The sequence below is a fragment of the Tursiops truncatus genome, chromosome 20, assembly GCF_011762595.2.
Source record: "Tursiops truncatus isolate mTurTru1 chromosome 20, mTurTru1.mat.Y, whole genome shotgun sequence".
Lineage (NCBI taxonomy): Eukaryota > Metazoa > Chordata > Mammalia > Artiodactyla > Delphinidae > Tursiops > Tursiops truncatus.
The window spans coordinates 37,688,932-37,712,043 of record NC_047053.1 but is presented as its reverse complement, the minus strand read 5'-3'; the positions used below and the strand labels follow the sequence as shown (position 1 = coordinate 37,712,043).

Genomic DNA, 23,112 nt, shown 5'->3' with positions numbered 1-23,112 from the left:
GTCCCCTTCACTATGCTCAGGCTCTGACTCTTCATGCTAGGCCATCACTTACTTGGATATCCTCTTCATGCCTCTCAGACTGTAACACTCCAGGCCACGTAATTCTCCCGCCCTTCTTATCTGTCTCAGGCTCTGACTTCCCATGCTGTCTGCCCTTCATATAGAATCCCTCCTCATTTCATTCTGAATGCCCACCACACACAGGCACACTCTTCATGCTGGTTGGTCTCCAGCAGCCTGCCTAGCCTGTCCCCATTCCTTGTATAGATGTTTCTTTCACCCATCTTGGGTTTTGACCCCACATAGCAGGCTGCCCCTTTGCTTACTTTAAAAATATTTGTATTTTCCCTGCCTTTATGCTTTGCTGCTAACATTTAATGGGTGGTGTGTTAAACTTTTAAAATTAGGATAGAATGTAAGTACAGTGACTACATTTTTCAAAACAATAATTGGAATATGTCTGAAATATAGTATAGAATATTTGAAATCAGTGCCATCCGGAGCAGTTTTGGGTATATGATCACCATTAAAATAAAGAGCAGGGACTTCCCTGATGGTCCAGAGGTTAAGACTCCGGGCTCCCAATGCAGGGAGCCCAGGTTCGATCCCTGGTCAGGGAACTAAATCCTGCATGCCGCAATTAAAAGCCCGCATGCCACAACCAAAGATTCCGCATATCACAGCTAAAGATCCTGCACCCTGCAACAAAGAACCTGCACGTGGCAATGAAGGTCCTGCATGCCGCAACTAAAGACCTGGTGCAGCCAAATAAATAAATAAATATTAAAAAAAAAAAAAAAAAGAACAAAGGAGAGTTTCAACTTCTTTCTTTCTTTCTTTCTTTTGGCTGCACTAGGGTCAGTAGTTGCAGTGCATGGGCTCAGTTGCCCCGTGGCATGTGGGATCTTAGTTCCCTGACCAGGGATTGAACCCATATCCCTTGAATTGGAAGGTGGATTCTAAACCACTGTGCCACCAGGGAAGTCCCAAGAGTTTCAATTTCTAGTAATAGAAGAGTACCTCCTATTGAACCAAACTTCCAACAGATAACAATTATAGGTTCTGGACAAAATATGAAAAAAATCTGTTACCTGTTACCAACTTGTTTTTATGGCTTTTTTGCCCAAGGGCAGGCCCCAGTTTTAGCATCAGGGTGACCAAAACTTGAGTAGATAATCCACAGTTTTACTAGCTTAAAAAACGATAGCAATCACAACAGTTGGGAGGCAAAGGGGGAAATCCTAGAATGGAGAGGGCAGAGAGGGCTTTTTGTGTATAAATTCTCTGGCTGGACCAAATCTTTAGCTAATCCTTGAACTATATATGTATGGGTCATACCCTGAGCAATCCATCAGAGGTGAAAGTAACTGAATAGAGATTTACACTTCTGCAAGAGCGACCAACTTGTCCCAGGTTCCCTGAGGCTGTGAAAGTTCTGGGGTCTGGGAAAATCCTCAATCCCAAGTATACTGGGACAATTGGTTATGCTAGCTGCTGCCCACCACAAATGAAACAGAATTTGAGTTTAACTACATGCTTTAAAAAGTAAAATAAACAAAGAAAAGACCCTATATGCTTCAAAAGAACATAACAGACTCCAGAAATTCTGTAATATCTTTATAATGTCCAGGGTACAATCCAAAATTATTAGGTTATATGAAGAAACAAGAAAATGTGACCCATACTCAAGAGAAAAGGAAACCAAAGATGACTGAGCCCAAAGTGACAGGTATTGGACAAGGATCTTAAACAAGTATAATAATTATACTCAAAGATGCAAAGGAGGGCTTCCCTGGTGGCGCAGTGGTTGAGAGTCCGCCTGCCGATGCAGGGGACGCGGGGTCTTGCTCCTGTCTGGGAGGATCCCACATGTCGTGGAGCGGCTAGGCCCATGAGCCATGGCCGCTGAGCCTGCGCATCTGGAGCCTGTGCTCCGCAATGGGAGAGGCCACAGTGGGGAGAGGCCTGCGTACCACAAAAAAAAAAAAAAAAAAAGATGCAAAGGAAAATATGCTTGTAATGAATTAACAAAAAGGAAATCTAGCAGAGAGACTAGAAAAAAGAACAAAATGGAAATTCTAGAACTAAAAATTACAATATCTGAAATAGAAAACTCACTGGATAGGCTTGACAGCACATTAAGATGAGATAAGAAAGAGTAAGTGAACTCGAAGATTTATCAATAAAAATATTCAATCTGAGCAACAGAGGAAAGAATTTGGGGGAGGGAAAGAATAGAACCTCAGGGAACTGTGGGAAAATATGAAAAAGTCTAACATACATGTAAATGAAGTCCTAGAAGAAAAGGGGCAAGAGAATGGAGGAGAAAAAGTATTTGAAGAAATAATGGCTGAAAATTTCTCAGGTTTAGTGAAAAACATAATTTTACACATAAAAAGTTCAGTGGACCCAAGTGGGATAAATGTGGATAAAACCACACCTAGACATATCATAGTCAAACTGCTAAAAACCAAAAGTCAGGAGAAAATCTTGAAAGCATTCAGAGAAAAAGAATACATATATATAGGAAGACGACAATACAAAATATCACTGACTTCTCATCAGAAACAACAGAGGATAGAAGATAGTGGAATGCCATCTTTAAAGTGCCAGAAGAAAACTGTCAACCCATAATTCTATGTCAAGTAAAAACAACCTTTAAAGTTGAAGGCAAAATAGAGATATTTCCAAATAAATGAAAACTAAGAAAAGTTGTCATTCATACAGCTGCCCTACTAGAAATGCTAAAGGAAGCTCTTTAGACTGAAGAGAGACAATACCAGAAAGGAACTCAGGTCTTTATGAAAAAATGAAAAGCACCAGAAATGGTAAGTATGTGGGTAAATACAAAGTACTAATTTGTTCCACTTAATCTCTTTAAAGTATAATTGCTGCATGGATTCCTTTTATTCTCCTTGAGGCATATTTTAGGGAGGATATAGAGAAAGAATTAGTCCTGCTCTGAAGAGGAAATCAGCAATTAAGTCTTCCAAAATAGTACCCTTATTAAATTTAGAGTGCTCAAATCTGAAAAAATTTACTCTAAGTAGCTAATATTTGTAATCCTTTTCTTTTCAGATATAAAACCAAATGTGGAACTGAAAAGCACTCAAGAGCAGTCTGTGCCCACAGGTAACATCAGGTCTTTCCACTCTGATAATATACCGTGACTGAATAGACCAAAGGAAGAGGAATATTCTGATTGCAATAAAAATGCTATGGAAATGTGTTGGGGAAAAAATGTGGTTGTCTCTTCCTGATACAAAAATAACAAATCCATTTAGATCATATAAGTTCTTTGGCATCACAGAGCCAAACCATCTACCTAATGTTAATCACTGGTTTTTTATTTTCTTTTCACATTTCTTCAACTGATTGGTTTGAATAAAGACAGTTTTTGTTGAACAATATAGTAGCTGTTATTTGAACAACTTGTGCTTTTCACTCAGGAACAGTGGTCAGCAAACTTTTTGTAAAGGGCCGGAGAGTAAATATTTTAGACTTTGTGGGCCATATATGGTCTCTGTTGCCTATTCCTCTTTATGTTATTTACAATCCTTTAAAACTGTAAAAACCATTCTTACCTCCTGGGTCCATACAAAAACAGACCATGGCTAGATTTGGCCTCAGGCCACAGTTTGCTGACCCCTGCTCCAGAATAAACTCTAAACATTTAAAGTAATCTATTTCCTAACAATAACTTCTGTGTTTTCTCCATTGATTAACTCACTTTGTTTGAATCAAAGCTTTTGCTATATTACAAAATTTACCACTTAAGTGCCTTGTTACATTACTGTGAGTTGTAACCTTATGTTTTTGGGGTTTTGGCTTTTTAAAATTTATTTATTTATTTACTTATTTTTGGCTGCATCGGGTCTTTGTTGCTGCGCGCGGGCTTTCTCTAGCTGCGGCGAGCAGGGGCTACTCTTCGTTGTGGTGTGCGGGCTTCTCATTGCAGAGGCTTCTCTTGTTGTGGAGCACGGGCTCTAGGCACGTGGGCTCAGTAGTTATGGCTTGCGGGCTCTAGAGCGCAGGCTCAGTAGTTGTGGCGCATGGGCTTAGTTGCTCTGTGGCATGTAGGATCTTCCCGGACCAGGGCTTGAACCCGTTTCCCCTGCATTGGCAGGTGGATTCTTAACCACTGCACCACCAGGGAAGCCCTAACCTTATGTTTTAATGGAACCTGTACCTCACATTAGTTGTTCAGGCGTGCACTTTACGTCCATTATTTCAGGATTGAGAAAAGTAAACTATTTAGAGTCTTACTGTCTAAGAGTATATGTTATAATATGCAGAAAAGATAAACTTTACCTATAAATCAAAACCTGAGTCCATGATGACCACATTTTCAGGTCCTCTTAGTCATGGATTTTATGTAATATGTTTCCATTTTACTCCTACATGCCAGTAAAATGTCCTGCTCCATGTGTTCAGTCATGCCTGCAGCTGAAAGGAAGCCCCTGCAGTTTCTAATCACCTCTCTTATTTCAGCCCCTCCTTAGTCCCACAGGATTCAGTGTCTTTATTTGTTGCATGTAATAGATTCTCAGCAAATATTTTATTGAAAATTGGGAAGGAGTTTGATAGCAAGCAGGTATCTTTTCTGTTCATTTCTTTTATCATCTTTTTGTTAAGCTACTATGCTTACATGTGAAATAATTCCAGCTACGTCATGCCTTCTTCCTTACTTCTAATATTATCAATATTTATTGTACAAAATTATATTTTTGTTAAACTTGATTTTTAGTAAGTTTGCTATTTATTTAACCATGCTTTTATTATGTCTACTGCCTTTTACGTAGGAACTCCCATAACAATTTTTTTTCCCCTTAATCTCATGTCCGAGTCTACATTATAGGCCTGAGTCTTGCATTATAGTTGTGCGTTTGTTTTATCTACATCTGTAAAGTATAAGCTCCTTGAAGACAGGAATTATAACCTATTCATATCTGTAGCCTTGTCAACATTTAGTAAATGTTTGATGAGATACAGGAATTTGGGGGCCAATATGCTTTCCACAGAATCACATTTATAATGTGAACAGAAAGGGAAAATAGGATTTGATACAGAAGCTTACAGGCTTCGTCTCAGGAAAGCATCTTTCCCAAATTGAGTTATGCCAGTAGTTTCAGACTCAGTATTTCTCATCACTATATGTTAATATTTCTTGGTCTTAACTAGCAATAGCATCCTACTGAATATTCTGAGATATACCAAAGGAGAGAGAATTTCAATCCAAAGGAACTTGAGTGCATTTTAACTCAGGTGAAAGAAATAGTCAAGAAAATGATGTCTAATGGAAAGGCACATGAACCTTGGGCATCTTTCTAAACCTCAAGAGTTTTCACATATATCTTACTTGGGTGTATGTGAAAGCGATATTGTCTATCTCTAAGGGATTGGGTGAAGCTGAAATAGGAGTCTTACTTAATACATGTTTATAAAAATCCTTTAAAGTTGACTGCATAGTTAAAATTCTTCTTATCTCCTAGAAGGTTCGGTGCTTTTGCATGACTACGATTTAACCAAACCTCATGAAACAGAAAATGTGGATGGTACAGAAGGCCCAGCCAATCAAGATGAAGACATAGGAGGTGAGCCATAGTGTATAGACCAGAAACTAAAGATATCGTTCAGGCTCAACATGGAGAAGAAATCAGGAAATCTCCGAGGAAAACTTGCATTTGTGGGTTGAGTTGGAAGGAATTCAGTTTTGTTCACTTTACAAATATTTACATTTAATAATTTGCTACAGGATGTCAGCAAACTTTGAGAATTTAAGGTGCTTATTCAGTGTTCAAGTTATACTAACTTCTTTTTTTAAATTTTTTAAAATTAATTTTTATTGGAGTATAGTTGATTTACAATGTTGTGTTAGTTTCTGCTGTACGGCAAAGTGAATCAGTTATACATATACATATATCCACTCTTTTTTAGATTCTTTTCCTATATAGGTCATTACAGATTACTGAGTAGAGTTCCCTGTGTTATACAGTAGCTTCTTATTATCTATTTTATATATAGTAGTGTGTATATGTCAATCCCAATCTCCCAGTTTATCCCTCCCCCCCTTCCTCCTCGGTAACGATAAGTTTGTTTTCTACATTTGTGACTCTATTTCTGTTTTGTAAATAAGTTCATTTGTACCATTCTTTTTTAGGTTCCACATATAAGTGATATCATATGATATTTGTTTTTCTCTGTCTGACTTACTTCACTCAGTATGACAATCTCTAGGCCCATCCATGTTGCTGCAAATGGCATTATTTCATTCATTTTTATGGCTAGTATTCCATTGTATATACGTACCACATCTTTTTTTTTTCTTCATCCTTATTGGAGTATAATTGCTCTACAATGCTGTGTTAGTTTCCGCTGCACAACAAAGTGAATCAGCTATTTGTACACATATATCCCCATATCCCCTCCCTCTTGAGCCTCCCTCCTACCCTCCCTATCCCACCCCTCTAGGTCATCACAAAGCATCGAGCTGATCACCCTGTGCTGTGCAGCACCTTCCCACCAGCCATCCATTTTACATTTGGTAGTGCATACACGTCAATGGCATTCTCCCACTTTGTCCCAGCTTCCCCTTCCCCCACTGTGTCCTCAAGTCCATTCTCTATGTCTGCATCTCCATTCCTGCCCTACCACTAGGTTCATCAGTACCTTTTTTTAGATTCCACATACATTCGTCAGCATATGGTATTTTTCTCTTTCTGACTTACTTCACTCTGTATGACAGACTCTAGGTCCATCCACCTCATTACAAATAACTCAATTTTGTTCTTTTATGGGTGAATAATATTCCATTGTATATATGTGCCACATCTTCTTTATCCATTCATCTGTTGATGGACATTTAGGTCATTTCCATGTCCTGGCTATTGTAAATAATGCTGCAATGAACATTGGGGTGCATGTATCTTTTCGAATTATGATTTTCTCTGGATATATGCCCAGGAGTGGGGTTGCTGGATCATATGGTAGCTCTATTTTTAGTTTTTTAAGGAACCACCATACTGTTCTCCATAGTGACTGTACCAATTAACACTCCCACCAACAGTGTAGGAGGGTTCCCTTTTCTCCACACCCTCTCCAGCATTTATTGTTTGTAGACTTTTTCATGATGGCCATTCTGACCAGTGTGAAGTAGTACTTCATCATAATTTTGATTTGCGTTTCTCTAATAAGTAGTGATGTTGAGCATCTTTTCATGTGCTTTTTGACCATCTTTATGTCTTCTTTGGAGAAATGTCTATTTCAATCTTCTGCCCATTTTTTGATTGGGTTGTTTGTTGTTTTGGTATTGAGCTGCATGAACTGTTTGTATATTTTGGAGATTAATCTCTTGTAGGTCGCTTCATTTGCAAATATTTTCTCCCATTCTGTGGGTTGTCTTTTTGTATTTCATTTTTTAAATAATATGTTTATTTTACTTCCATCATAAAAGTAATACATGTTCGTGATAGAAAATTTGTCTGGGATATTTTCCACCAATTCTCCAATTCTCCAGACACAAACTGGGCATCCAGCAATTCAATTCAATTCAATTCTTATGCTAACTTCTAGAATTAGTGCAGAACCCACAGGTTAAGGGCTCAGTCCCCTAAGACTTCCCTCACTTCAGACACCACTTAAAAGTACCAGGTCCCCAGGTTACCTGAACTTCTGTCCAACTAGACTCCAAATTCGGGATTTCCCACAACCACCCCCGCCCTCAGGTTTGATAATTGCCTAGAATGACTCACAGAACTTAGGAAAGCACTTTACATACTATTACTGGTTTATCATAAAGGACACAACTCAGGAACAGACAAATGGAAGAGGTGCATTGGGCAAGCTATGGGATGGGAGGGTGCAGAGCTTCAATGCCCTTTCTGGGCACACCACCTCCTAAGCAGCTTGATGTCTTCACCAGACACTCTCTGAATCTTACAGTTCAAGAGTTTTTATAGAGCTCAATCTCCAGTCCCTTTCCTGGAGGTTGGTGGGTGAAAGTTCCAACCCTCTAATCACTTGGTCTCTCTGGTGACCAACCCATCCTGAGGCTATCTAAGGGCTGCACCCTAAGTCACCTCAGTAGCATAAACTCAGGTGTGATTGAAAGGGGCTTGTTATGAATAGCAAAAGACACTCTTATCACTCAGGAAATTTCAAGGGTTTTAGGAACTTCGTACCAGGAACCTGGGACAAAAACCAAATGTAGTCTTTGACCATGAATCTCTTATAGCAAATGCATCATAGAAGTCAAAACATACTGGCACATTACTAGAGTCACACTCAGTCATTAATTAGTCCAGTCCATCATCATAGCATATGGAAATGTCTTCTAGGGTGAGACCACTCAGATTTGCAGGCTTCCATTTGATCTTGTCAGGTTCCAAATGCAGGAGTGTCTCAGCAATACATGGCTTCATCTTTTCAAGCATCTGGTATAACTAAGCTAAAACACAATATTATTCCCTTGCTCTGAGTCTCTATTGAGATTGTAATATAATATTGGATCTCCTTCATTGCATAGCCCATTGATTCATTCCTTTGTCCTTAACTACTATTCCTCCTTCTCTCCATTTATTTATACTTAAACTTTTCCACCTTTGGAAGGAACTTTAGATTCAGCTACTGTGATGTTCTAGATTTCAGGCAACAATACTAGTCTAGTAAGTGCCTCCCCTTCAGTTCACTTCTATTCATATAGGGTAGAGTTACTTAGGTACGGAACTAGTGGGCTATTTTTACCACCAGACAGTGGCTACTTTCAGTGTTAACCTTGATTTTGCTAAATGGAATGAAGACATAACCTGCCTTATCAGGCCTTTAGGAATTCTGACATAAAGGTTTAAAACTATAGTTACAGTTTCTTGCTTAGAAATCATCCCTGTTTCTTGCACTTGTAGTTGTATCCCTGGTCCTGTGACTACAGGGCATCAGATAGGAAAGAGAAAGTTGAGGTATGTGGAGAAGAAAAAAAAAGTATAGTTATCCTACCAGTGTCCTCTCTCCTTGGAAAGAATCATATAATCATACTATGATCTTCCTCCCATGGAAAAAATTGCATAGTCATACTAGCAGCCTCTCCCCACCGTCTCTTCCCCAGAGCCACCAGAAAAACAGAGGAGTCTATCTAGTGGGGACAACACTGCCTTAGCTCCTCTAATGTTGAGTGTGAACACACACTCTTTTTCTTTTTTGTTTTTAAATTAATTAATTAATTTATTTTTGGCTGCGTTGGGTCTTCGTTGCTGTGCGTGGGCTATCTCTAGTTGCGTTGCTGTGCGTGGGCTTCTCATTGCGGTGGCTTCTCCTGTTGTGGAGCACCGGCTCTAGGTGTGCGGGCTCAGTAGTTGTGGCACATGGGCTTAGTTGCTCCGTGGCATGTGGGATCTTCTCAGACCAGGGCTCGAACCTGTGTCCCCTGCATCGGCATGCGGATTCTTAACCACTGCGCCACCAGGGAAGTCCCTGAACACACACTCTTGAAGACATATAAACCAACCTTTCATGCCTACATCTCCCCCTGTTTTAAACAACCAATGTTTCAACTGCTTGTTCCAATTCTCTATGAAACTATTATTCTGAGGAGAATATCTCTCTGCCTACTCATTATTTGATATTATTAGCTGTAAAGTGTGTTCCTTGCTCTGAATAAATGTGATTTGGTGGTCCAGATGGTGCAATATCTTCTGTTCTGGTTCTTTTATAGTAGTTAGACCATTTGCATCTACCACCACATAAGCAAAGCCCAGTCCAGAGTCAACGCCTATTCTATCAAAACCCATTTGTAGCCCCACTGGGGCTACTGACATTGGTTCAGAGTAATCCACTTGCAAGCTGTGTGTGGGGTCTTCCCCCTGAGGAATCTCCCCCAGAGCCATCTGCACCCTCTGTTTTTCTTGTTGGCATACTGAACAGTTCTTGTTGGCATTTTGAGCCTCAGAGGGTACAAAAGGAATATGTGCAGATTCAGCCCTCTGCACTGCTTTGGTCCCCAAATGTCCACTTATTTCATGGACCCAAGTGGCTGCCTCAAGCTAGTACCCCATAATATCCATGGATGATTGGTCATCATCTAATCCTGGAAGGGGTTTCTTCTGTTAGGCATCAACCTGTCCTACTTTAATGTACCCATCCAATTCCCATAGTGATTTCCATAGGGCTATGGTCCATATGGACATCCTTTTAATAGACCAGACTTCCATAGTCCTCTGCTTATCGGTATGGCCAGACCATTGGCCATCACTTATGAGTCAGGTAAAAAAACAAAACATAGAGGCTTTCATTGTTGTTCGATTCTTCCATCCCTGTTAGGTAAACAGCATGTAATTCATCCCACCAAACTGATTTGTTTTTACCTTCTTCAATCAGAGTGGTAGTCTTCCAAACAGGATATTGGCCATTTACCTTGGAACTGCCATCCATAAACCAAGCAGCGTTTTGTAGGTCAGTCAAGAGCTGTTTATAGGGCACTGTCCAAGTGACAATAGAATCCGGCAGCTCCTTACAGTTCAAAAGTCAGTCCTAGGAGAAAAGAGGCTCCCTGCTTGTGAGTATCTCCTGCTTACATTCCCCTTGTAGCACAATCCTGTATAAACCATTGCATTTTATTATGGAACTCTTCTGGGCATTACCCTCCCCATTAGAGCATTTTTCTGACATCTCCTAAGACGTCATGGGTGTTTCAGATATTAAGATTGTTTTTTGTCCTGCAATCATAGGGGCAGTTTCAATTAATGTCTGATATCAGCCTACTAATTGTCCCTCAAATAGAAACTCTCTATTCCATCCTCCCCATAGTTGTCACTGGGAAGCACTCCCAGGCTTTTGCCGTAAGCCCCAACCTATGTCCTACATAGAGCTATCACACGGAATTTGTCCGCACCAGCACTCCAGCTTCTCTTCTACACTGTGTGGACTTGGGCAATCTTATCCATCCTCATTTAGCATGTCCAATGAATATCGCTTGAAGGATAGATTTACATGCCTCCTGTTTTACAAAGTAGTTCCCCAGTCAGACACAATATCCATACCCATAATACATTCAGGTAAAAGGGGTACAACCACTTCGCACGTACCAGTTTTCCTCCAAACTTTCACCTTAATCAACCAACCCTTATATTCCTTTTGTAAAAAATTGAAGTATAGGGCTTCCCTGGTGGCACAGTGGTTGAAAGTCCGCCTGCCGATGCAGGGGACATGGGTTCGTGCCCTGGTCCGGGAAGATCCCACATGCCGCGGAGCAGCTGGGCCCGTGAGCCATGGCCGTTGAGCCTGTGCTCCGCAACAGGAGAGGCCACAACAGTGAGAGGCCCGCGTACCACAAAAAAAAAAAAAAATTGAAGTATAGTTGATTTACAATGTTCTATTAGTTTCTGGTGTACAGCAAATTGATTCAGTTATACATATATATATTCTTTTTAATGTTCTTTTCCATTTTGATTTGTTACAAAACAGATATTGAATATAGTTCCCTGTGCCATACAGTAGGACTTTGTTGTTTATCTATTTTATATATAGTAGCTTGTATCTGCTAATCCCAAATTCCTAATTTATCCCTCCCCCACCCCCTTTCCCCTTTGGTAACCATAAGTTTGTTTTCTATATCTGTGAATCTGTTTCCATTTCATAAATAAGTTCATTTGTGTCATATTTTAGCTTCCACATATAAGTGATATCATATGTATTTGTCTTTCTCTGTCTGACTTCACTTAGTATGACAATCTGTAGGCCCATCCATGTTGCTGCAAATGGCGTTATTTCATTCTATTTTATGGCTGAGTAGTATTCCATTGCGTATATATACCACATCTTCTTTGTCCATTCATCTGTTGATGGACATTTAGGTTGCTTCCATGTCTTGGCTATTGTAAATAGTGCTGCTATGAACATTGGGGTGCATGTATCTCTTCGAATTACAGTTTTGTCTGGATATATGCCCACGGGTGGGATTGCTGGATCATATGGGAACTCTATTTTTAGTTTTTTGAGGAAACTCCATACTGTTTTCCATAGTGACTGCACCAATTTACATTCCCACCAACAGTGTTGGAGGGTTCCTTTTTCTCCACACCCTCTCCAGCATTTGTTATTTGTAGACTTTTTATGATGGCCATTCTGACCAGTGTGAGGTGGTACCTCACTGTAATTTTGATTTGTATTTCTCTAATAATTATCTATGTTGAGCATCTTTTCATGTGCCTGTTGGCCATCTCTATGTCTTTTTTGGAGAAATGTTTATTTAGGTCTTCGGCCCATTTTTTTTTCATTGCAACCCTTATATTCCTAACTAACCTCCATAGGACTCATCAACAGGTTTTGGTTTTACAATATTAGGTAAGAGAGATGTTCCCCAATTGGACATAATATCCATTCTCATAAAACATTCAGGTAAAGGAGACACAATTTCTCCATGTAAAGCTTGTTTAAAACATCCAAGTTTTCATCCAAACTACCACCTTAATCCTATCAACCCTTACATTTCTATATTCTCTCAATCTAATCGGAGCCCCCTTTAGGGCTTCACTAACATGTTCTGGTAGCACAGTGCATGAGGTACCCATGTCAGAGAGTTCCAGAAACTTTTCTTCTCCACCCCACTGACTATTTTATCTCTTCATGTGCAAAAGAATTTGGGTCCCTATTGAGAGGTTGAGCCAGGGGACCCTGGCTCTTTTGTTATGACAAAGATTAACCTGCCCGTTGCCCTAGGTGATTTCAGGTCCGATTTCTCATTGCAGTCTTTGCCTTCTAGTTTTTACACTGGAGTGAATAGAGTGGACTTGTTTGGGGCCCTTTAAAGTAGAGGAACTGGGCTTCCCTGGTGGCGCAGTGGTTGAGAGTCCGCCTGCCGATGTAGGGGACACGGGTTCGTGCCCCAGTCCGGGAGGATCCCACATGCCACGGAGCGGCTGGGCCCGTGAAAAAAAAAAAAAAGTAGAGGAACTAGCAGGGAGTCCTTTTGGTCCACCCAACTTTCTATATGGTCCACCCAACTTTCTATAGTGCTGTATTAAGACCGTTGTTTCAACTCTATCAATGTCCATTTTATTTATCCCATTTCTTGATAACTATCTAAAGATTTTCATCCTGCTGAAATGAGTGCCTTAACTCTCCCCATTCTTTTTCTTCTTTATTTTGGCCCTATCAATGTTTCCTTTATTCATCTTACTTCTTGATAACCATTTACAGTTTTCCACCTTGATGGGACAAGTCCCTTGACTCTCCCTTCTGCCTCTCCTCATTTTCTTGTTAATTAACCTAATGTTTTTATTAGCATCTGAAAGACCCAAGAGAGGAAGCTGAGACAGCAGATTCAATAAGACTTCTCAGACTGTTGCTTGATTTTGAAGCAGTAATATTAAATGGGATGCCCATGCAAAAGAGGTCCCCTGTTCTGTGTTTTCTTAGATTCCGTATTTGTCTTTTTGGCATCTATTCATTCATCTATATTTGATGCTTTGATGTTTGGGGACCTTACAGAACCAGGGAAAGACTGTCCTTCCCAGGGATAGCCAGTTCTTCGAGACAGCAAAGAACTTGGCCAGGAGCATGCTTTTCCTATATAAACCAACCAATCCAGAGTCCATACCCCCCAACCACCTCCTTATCTAAATCTCATGAACTGAACTAATATTTTCCCTGTCTGAAATCAATCCAGGGCCAAGTAGCAGACAACTAGAGACCACTCCTGTGTCCCAAAGCCTGCTGGAATTATTCAAACCAGGCAGTCCTAAACTGTTTATCCTGCCTGCCTTGCCTTTTCTTGGAAACTCCAGTGAAGGCTCTAGCCTAGGATTTTCCTTCCTCTTTTCTGCATCCTGACTGACATTGGTGCTTCCTCCCGTGGCCCTGTGTGGTATAATAAAGTTCTTATACCACCTGTGTGGTGACCCCCTCTATGGACCCTGTGAGTATAATAAACTTCTTCCTTCCAGACCTTGTTCCCATTTCCTCCTGTGGCTGCACCAACTTTACCATACTATATACAATATGTACATGCTTAGAACACCCCCTTAATCCACAGCATTTACCAAGACCTGGGTAATAGGCATATTTAGTGAGTGACTATCTTGGTTATCATAAAGTCAGTCCATATGGCTTACATATGAAACATATCAGCTGCTTCATCTGGGTTGTTCTACTTGGCACTTATAGTGGGAGTTGGACAGTCCTCTTTCTCAGGGTAAACAGACCTTACAGTGGCTTTTATCCAGTCAACTAGGCTGGCCATTCCCTCAGGAAAAACATGCTGTGTTTGTGGATCATGTATAATCATCTGCCATTGTTCCGTAGTGAGCTGTGGGTCCTGGATCAACCCAGACATGCTCTTCCACTCTGCAGCATCCCAAACTAAAGACAATGCCCCTAAGTTAGTCACTCTCACAATCCATTTTAGTAAAGGTTCTTCAGGAAGCTGATGATACTGATTGAAAAAATAAGACAACTCCTTCACACCCTACCCCCTGGTTTCAGTAGTTTCTTGGTTTTGCCTTCCCTCCACATGAACCACCTTCTTGGTGACCAGAAGTCTTAGAGATACTCTCTACTGTTCTCACATAATTGTTCCCTTTGGGGGAATCTTTGAGCCTAGTATCTGAAGCACAAACCAACTGAAATCTGACCTTGGTTTATCATCAAGGTCTGACTCAGAACTCTCTTTTCATTTCATTTTGGATTTGCAGATAATAGTAACCAAGGAATTGTACATTTCGCTTTTCTCTTATTAGTTTGCATTTCTACACATATCCAGTGAGTCAACTTCCCAAGAGTTGGATCCACCTCTGAATACCCTTGGTAATTTTACTTTTAGTAACTGATCAAAGCACAACTGCTGCTCCATAACACGGGTGACCATGTAGCCAGGAATCAGAGGTTCTTCATCCCTTGCTTTTTCTTCCTTTTTCTTCCCAAACCATATGTTTCCATGAGCCAGGACTGTTCTAGCAAATCCCACTCATGACACCTATTGTGGGATGTTTCCAACACCAACAACTGATTCTTCAGACACCAATTCACCATCAATTCAATTCTGCTGCTAACTTCTGGAGTTAGCGCAGAACCCACAGGTTAAGGGCTCAGTCCCACAAGACTGCCCTCACTTCAGACACCACTTGAAAGTACCAGGTCCCCAGGTTTCCTGTACTTCTGTCCACCTTGACTACAAATTCAGGTTTTCACACAACCCCCACTCAGGTTTGATAATTTGCTAGAATGACCCACAGAACTTAGGAAAGCACTTTACATATTATTACTGGTTTATCATAAAGGACACAACTCAGGAACAGGCAAATGGAAGAGGTGCATTGGGCAAGCTATGGGATGGGAGGGTGCAGAGCTTCCATGTCCTCTCTGGGCACACCACATTTTCAGCAGCTTGGTGTCTTCACTAGAAGCTCTCTGAATCTTACAGTTCAAGAGTTTTTATAGAGCTCAATCTCTAATCCCTTTCCTGGAGGTTGGTGGGTGGGGCTGAAAGTTCCAACCCTCTAATCACTTGGTCTTTCTGGTGACCAACCCATCCTGAGGCTTTCTAGGGGCTGCACCCTAAGTCACCTCAGTAGCATAAACTCAGGTGTGATTGAAAGGGGCTTGTTATGAATAGCAGAAGACACTCTTATAACTCAGGAAATTTCAAGGGTTTTAGGAACTCTGTGTAAGGAATTGGGGACAAAGACTAAATACATTTTTGTGTTTTACCACAGCTTGGAAAGTTCATAGAAGTAGAAAGAAAAAAGAAAAACCCACTTCTATCCTACCACCCAAATATAGTCTGTATTAGCATTATGGAATACTTCCAGGCTTTTTTTTGGAATTTTGAGCACTATATTTATATTAGCATTGCAAACATTTTATACTAATATTTATGTTGCTAAAACTTATCACTATTGCTTTGTGAATGTCACTCAGATCTCATCTTAATGTCATTTCTTCAGAGAGACTTTCCTTGACAACCCAGTTATTTTAATGCAGTAGGCTATTGTAATTCTCTGCATGGCACTTTGCAACAGATAATTCTGGAGTTTTATTTGTTTATTGTGTCTCTCCCTCCACCCTTCATGAGCCAGGATCTTGAGTTTTCTTTTTCTCTCTAGGTATTTGCAACACCTAGAATAGTACTTGGCCCATGGTAGATGTGCAGTAAATATGTGTTTCATTAAAAAAAAATACACACACACACACACACACAAACATTTTTTTCCTTAAAGGAATTAAAGAAGACAAAAATTGTTTCTCCAGATCTTCTTCTTTTGTCTTAGATCCTTAAGAACCAAGAAACGGAGTTCTATGTCTAAAACTTCTGAGACTGAAATCACAGCTTCAACTAATATTCCAACTCTGCCTAGCTATACATTAATTTGTACCAGTTCTCAACCACAGAGACTGAAAAATGCTGCCTGGCACAGGATGTGGTCATTTGTGCTGAGGAAAGGCATATGGTGTTCTACCAGCTTCGTGAAACTTTTTGAAAGTGACATCCATGGAGTCACACTCAGAAAGAGGCAAAAGATAACTGTACCTTTGGCTGGCATTCTTCTGAGTTAGGGTTTCTGAGTTCTACTAGTAAACACCATGAAGTTTAGGTTTGAAATGATGATCCCTATACAACTTTTGGTCTGGGAATTTATAATTTATGTTAGAATGTGTTCTGAGTTCAGAAGTAGCCTATGAGTTTTATGTTTTCAGGTAGTCGGGGGAAAAAACAGATGAAATACTCAAGTATAGACAAGAAACCAAATAATTACACTCAACAATAGGAATTTGAAACAGATATTATTAAAAGCCATGTGGTACAGCACTTCTCTAGGAATCCATACAATAAATTCCTGGCCTCTGTGTTTTGACCCTGCTCCAGAAGTGCTTCCAAAGGTCATCTTCAACTGCTGTGATGCCTATGCCGCTTCTATCACCTTACCTCCAACTACATGTCAGTGGATTAATGGGATACCTGTGTATTTTTCTCAGTTGTTAGGGGTCTGGGAGTGTCATGTAGTTCCTGGTAGAGACTAGACGATACAATCAATCATCCTAAATAATTTGGAAAAGAGAAGAAACAGTTCTTTCTGCTAAGCCTGACTTAGAAAAAAGTGAATAGGCTAACTTTAGCATTGAAAGATTAATTCATCATTTCATGATTAAGCTCCAAACTGATTACTGGACTGTACTGTAATGGTGGCACTTAATCTGGGTCATATATCTGGGGAAAGGTTGTTACCAGGCCCCTGCTTTTTCAAAAGATATAATATGATCAGTATCTACAAATTATATATGCTAAATTATAAAATAACAGAACTGAAAAGTAGCATTACCTGGTAAAAGTTATATAATAATGTACCTTAATAGGTATTAAGGCACTTCTGCCATATTCAGCATAGGGAAACATTAAGACTAGAACTAGGATTATACTTTTAAAGGTAGTTAGGGAAATTTAGCTATAATATAATAATGATTATAAGTAACTTTAAAGTATGCTTTAGAGGATCTTAGTCTGTTTAAATTTAATGGAAGCATTTTTTTTTTTTTTTTTTTTTGCGGTACGCGGGCCTCTCACTGTTGTGGCCTCTCCCGCTGCGGAGCACAGGCTCCGGACGCGCAGGCCCACCAGCCATGGCTCACGGGCCCAGCCGCTCCGCGGCATGTGGGATCTTCCCGGACCGGGGCACGAACCCGTGTCCCCTGCATCAGCAGGCGGACTCCCAACCACTGCGCCACCAGGGAAGCCCTAATGGAAGCATTTTTTAATGTCCTCTAAAACGTTTTAGAAACTAAGACCAGTCTTGGAATGTTTTAAATTCAGAATAATTGCCGTCATGTTTAATTTACATATTTAAACATATTATGTGCATCTTTGTAATTTTCCAACTCTTAGAAAATTATCTTATAGAAAAATTAGAAACACTCACTTAATTTTTCTCTAGTGGAAAGGCAGACTAACTTTTTAGAGGGAAAAGTCTTTACCCAACTAGAATTGTTGTTTGAGAAGCAAAATAAAATATTTGGAAAAAAACTTTTTAAAGGTATAAACATTTAAGTTAAATTTACTTGTTTCCCATAAGATAAAAAGATATTTTTGGACTTCCCTGGTGGCGCAGTGGTTGAGAATCCTCCTGCCAATGCAGGGGACACGGATTCGAGCCCTGGTCTGGGAAGATCCCACATGCCGCAGGGCAACTAAGTCCGTGCGCCACAGTTACTGAGCCTGAGCTCTAGAGCCCGTGAGCCACAACTACTGAGCCCGCATGCTGCAACTACTGAAGCCCGTGTGCCTAGAGCCCGTGCTCCACAACAAGAGAAGCCACGGCAATGAGAAGCCCACACACCACAGTGAAGAGTAGCCCCTGCTCGCTGCAACTAGAGAAAGCCCACGTGCAGCAATGAAGACCCAGTGCAGCCATAAATAAATAATTAATTAATTTTTTTTAAAGATATTTTTACCTTTTTTTTTTAACAATATATTCCTAGGAACCTAGTGCAGGAGTTGGCAACTTTTTTTGCAAAGCGCCAGGTAGTAAATATCTTGGACTTTGCAGGCAACACGATCTCTGTTGCAGCTTCTCAACTCTGCTGTTGTAGTGTAAAGCAGCTGTAGCAGATCCAGAAATTAATGCATATGGCATTCAATAACTTTATTTATAAAGACCGCATTAGTGATAGAATGCAGGGGTGGTAAATGGTTGTTCACTGTAAAATTCTTTCAACTTCTCTGTATTTCTGAAAATTTCATAATAAAATCTTGAGGGGGGTGAAAAAAGCAGAAAAAAAAAAAAAGACTGGCAGTAAGTGGGTCAGATTTGGCCTGCAAACCGTAGTTTGCCGACTCCTGGCCTAGAGTATACATTTATTGTGTGATGACTTAAGAGAGCTTTTGGTCCTTGAAAGGAACAAAGTTCATGTAAGCATATCAAAAGGGCATCAATGGGGAGTCTAACACTATTATTATTTTTTTAAGATTTATTTATTTTTAGCTGCATTGGGTCTTAGTTGCAGCATGCAGGCTCTTCATTGCGGCGCATGGACTTCACTCTAGTTGTGACGGGCAGGCTCCAGAGCACGTGGGCTCTGTAGTTTGTGGCACGCAGGCTCTCTAGTTGAGGTATGCCAGCCCAGTAGTTGTGGCGCACGGGCTTAGTTGCCCCGCGGCATGTGGGATCTTAGTTCCTTGACCAGGGATCGAACCCCCGTCCCCTGCATTGGAAAGCGGATTCTTTACACTGGACCACCGGGGAAGTCCCTAACACTGTTATTTTTAAAATTAGAAAAATATACATCACTAACAGCCCTGTTTATCATACACATATACTGTGGGTATATCTCTGTGCCACTATAACATATAAATTAATTGGTCACAAATAAAACCATAAGTGGATTCAATGTTGTGTTTACCACTTAGTTGGTTCCTCCTTTCTTCCTGAAAATTTAAACCTAGTAGACTGATGCACTGGAGATATTTAAATCAACTCCAGTTTGTTTCCTCCATGAGGCCTGCTTGCACTGTCCCAGCTCCCCCAAGTGTGGTATTAGAGCTGAGTTTTTGGAGTGTGTTTAATTAATACTTATTTAAGCCTAATTATACTCTATCCATCTGGAATTGTTTGTGCATGACAAACTTTCACCCCATTACATTACAAACTTTTTGAAAAAAAGAGCCCTAGTAGCCCACATTTACATCTTTCTAAAAATACCTACCTAAGAAGTGATATAACCCACCTAGATTTTTGAAGAGGTTGAGAGTTCTTTTTCCAACCTGGTCATTGACTCCTATGAACAATTATTATTTCTCTTCTTAGTAACGACCAACTCTTAACTGTTGTCAGACGGGTCTTGAGCAGTAGGAGATAACCCAGGGTTCCCCAAGTCTTTATGTTTGTTTAATATTGAGTGAGTGCTGAGAGTATCATAGGCACTTCACTGAATACGGAGGATATTGGGACTTTCCTGTGGGATGTAAAATGTCACTGAGATACTGTAATGTCAAAAGCAGGTGTTAAAGCAATTATAAAACATATCATGAGAGAGAATATCTTTATGGCTTGTATCTGGCCTGTGTTCACAGAGGAATAGACTAAAATAAAGCCTCTGGAGATCAGGGTTAGAGGTAAGATGTGTTTTAACAGTAGTGTACCCAGGGATATAACTAGATAGAGATGACACACCAGATGGTGGAATATCATCCCAGCGGGGCCCTGTGAAAAAGAAATGCCGTTAAAGGCAGAATGACTGAGGTAGAACCTCACAGCTTTTTGTTTCAGTCCTTCTTCCTCTGAAACTGGATCCCCATCTTTGCCATTTCCCACTTAGAATAAGGAAGGAAAGATTCTGTCATTTGCATGTATGTTTTGAGTTTTTGATTCGCCATGAATATGCTGGTGGCATTGCTTTTCTTCTCTGAATAACTAGGGAATATGAATTTGGCTATCAACACCCTGCGTTTAACATGATACTAGCTTCCATCTTTCAGCATTCCTAACAACCAAACACCATCTTTTTCTACTTACACTGGCAGTTTTTTCTGGAGCTACTACTGGGCAAAAAGTACACAATGTATCTCAATATCCATCAGCTTCAGCTGTTTACCCTGCTTAAGTTGCACATTTACCCTTTGTATTAGTTTTCTAGGGCTTCTATAACAAATTACCACAAACCGGGTGACTTAAGCAGCAGAAATTTATTCTTTCACAGTTTGGGAGCGTAGAAGTCCCAAAGCAAGGTGTCAGCACCACCATGCTCCCTCTAAAAGGCTCTAGGAAAGAATCCTCCTTTGCCTCTTTCTAGCTTCTGGTGGCCCCCAGCAATCCTGGGTGTTCCTTGGTTTGTAACAGCACAACTCTAATCTCTGCCTCTGTCAACACATGGCCTTCTTCCCTGAGTATATCTCTGTATGTCTTCTCCTCTTCTTATAAGAGCACTAGTCATTGGGTTAAAGGCCCACCCTCATCCAGGGTGACCTCCTCTTAACTAATTACATCTACAATGATCTGATTTACAAATAAAGTCACATTCTGAAGTTCCTGACAGATGTGAACTTTGGGGATACATTCAGCGCACTACACCCTTCATCTTCAAAATCTTTACAATCGAATATCAGATATACCTGATTCTCAATGTGAAATAGATTTCTTTTTAATTGTACAGTGGTGATCAATTAGTGTATTTATTTAATTACTCCTTGTGTAAGAGTTAGGATTGTGACTGATTCCATGAAAAAAGTTGAATCTGATAATTTTTTGAAAGGAAGGCCTTAAATTTTCTCTATGCTGATACCTTGTGTGATGCTTAGGTCAAAGATGAGAACTTTAATTAGAAAGTTTGCTGAAAAAATAATTCTCCCCCCCTCAGGAGCTAGAGCCCCCATCCCCAGTAGTTTTCTGTGTCAGGGTCTCAATATCTTTTGAGGTGTACAACTTTTTTGCACTCATGAGAAATACAAACTATTTTGATGCTTCTGAAAGTGGGAGGAAAAAAACCAAGCCACATTTGTGGTTTATGGATGCTAATTACTGCTACATTTAGATATGTGAAGGAGGGTCTATGTCTGGAGGGAGCTGGGAGAGACTGTCAGCCTCGCCTAGGCGCTCACTGAGGTTCCAGCGGTACTGCTCAACACACGCAAATACATGCTTCAAAAGGAAGTGCCGCTTTTTATCAAAATATTACATCTCTCAAGCCCAGATCAAGACCTGTCGCTCATGGGATGCAGGGGTTATCTTACAAAATCAGCAGTGCTTTGCTGCAGAAGTTCACTCACAGGGGATTTCTGTAAGTGCTCACAATGGGCAGAGAGGCTTCACGGCTCATACTGTGTCAAACGGGTAAGTTCTGTTGGTGATGAAACCCAGACACCTCTCCTTGACTTTTTTTTTTTTTAAACGAAAAACACCCGGATTCTTTTTTTTTTTAAACCAAGCTAAGTGGCACAGTGAACTAAAAGGAACTTATAGGAAGATATTTGGCATCTGCGAAAAAGGAATGTACAGTTGTAACAGTTGACAGAAAAATAGGTCTGCCTACTGTACTTAGTGGGTCCTCCAAGATTCTTTCCCTTTCCTTTGGCTTTCTTTTAACCATGGAGCAATAGTACTGGTGCTTCCTTGGGGTGGAAGCAAGATGAATGAAATTTAAAAAAATGTAGATTCTAGTCCAGTTGGTTAGCAGTACGTGTGAAACACCCATTTGTGCCCGCTAACTCTCATAGCATCTACTCTTGCCCAGTGAGTTTGGCCACTCAAACTAAGTTTGGCACCCAGTATGGTGAACCGGGCCATTGTGTACCCTGGTACAGTTTGGTAACCACGTGAATGCACCCTGCTGAGGGGTAAATGAGCAGTCCCAGTCGTGCGCCAGAGTCAGCTCATAACCACTTGTTAAATTTTCAGTGAGCTGGCTGACTTCACATTGATGGCTTGGAACGGGCCGTGGTATTTATACCACTGACATTAGCAAATGCTACGAAGAAGCCCTTCCCCGCTTCTGAGTGGGTTTTTAAGCATTTACCAGCATACCACTGGACTGAAGACTGAATGAAATCCTGTTCTGGCTCACTAGGTCACCATTTTTCATGATTCGTCAGAGGGTTTTTTTTTTTTTTTTTTTTTTTTTTTGGTAATTTGCACAAAGGAGAATAGTGTTGGAGAAGAGTAAGTGAGATATCTCCACAACATAGTAGGCACAATCCAGAAATTTTATCCTTAAGGTATGGGGGTCACATTATTACAAAGTTAATGAAATATAGGAGGTTTTTGGTAGCTACTGTTACAAAAAGCACAAAACAACAACAGTGAAATTTAGACTAGACACAACTGACCACACATTAAACTTTAAAAGTCTCAAATAATCATGAGGCAGTTACTTCCTACCTAATCCCATTAAGAATTTTAGCTTGCTCCTATCAGAGAAGGGAAGAAGAGTGAACAGCTGGAGGCAATCACCAATCCTGTTATATTCAAATTGATATCAATACATATTGCATTCCGGTGAAGTCTTACTGTACTTCATTGATCCCAAAGAGTTGATGACATGGCAAGGACAGTCTTTTTTAATCTCATTCTTCTTTTATGCTGAAGTTTGGGGTATACGGTAAATGCTAAATATTTACCCATTTTTCTTTCTGCCTTTCCA

At 40.3% G+C, this 23,112-nt stretch overlaps 1 protein-coding gene across 3 annotated transcripts in view; it reads left to right on the top strand.

Moving 5' to 3' along the window:
• The window catches only part of IKZF3 (IKAROS family zinc finger 3), an 89,143-nt gene that overhangs the window by 18,575 nt on the left and 47,456 nt on the right, over positions 1-23,112 (top strand). For 2 of the 3 annotated variants that reach the window (XM_073797239.1, XM_004311568.4), the window contains exons 2-3: positions 3,079-3,132; positions 5,493-5,594. In XM_073797239.1, coding sequence (XP_073653340.1) covers positions 3,079-3,132; positions 5,493-5,594 — 156 coding nt within the window. The remainder of the gene's footprint in view (positions 1-3,078; positions 3,133-5,492; positions 5,595-23,112) is intronic. The other variant, XM_073797238.1, reaches the window with a different exon arrangement.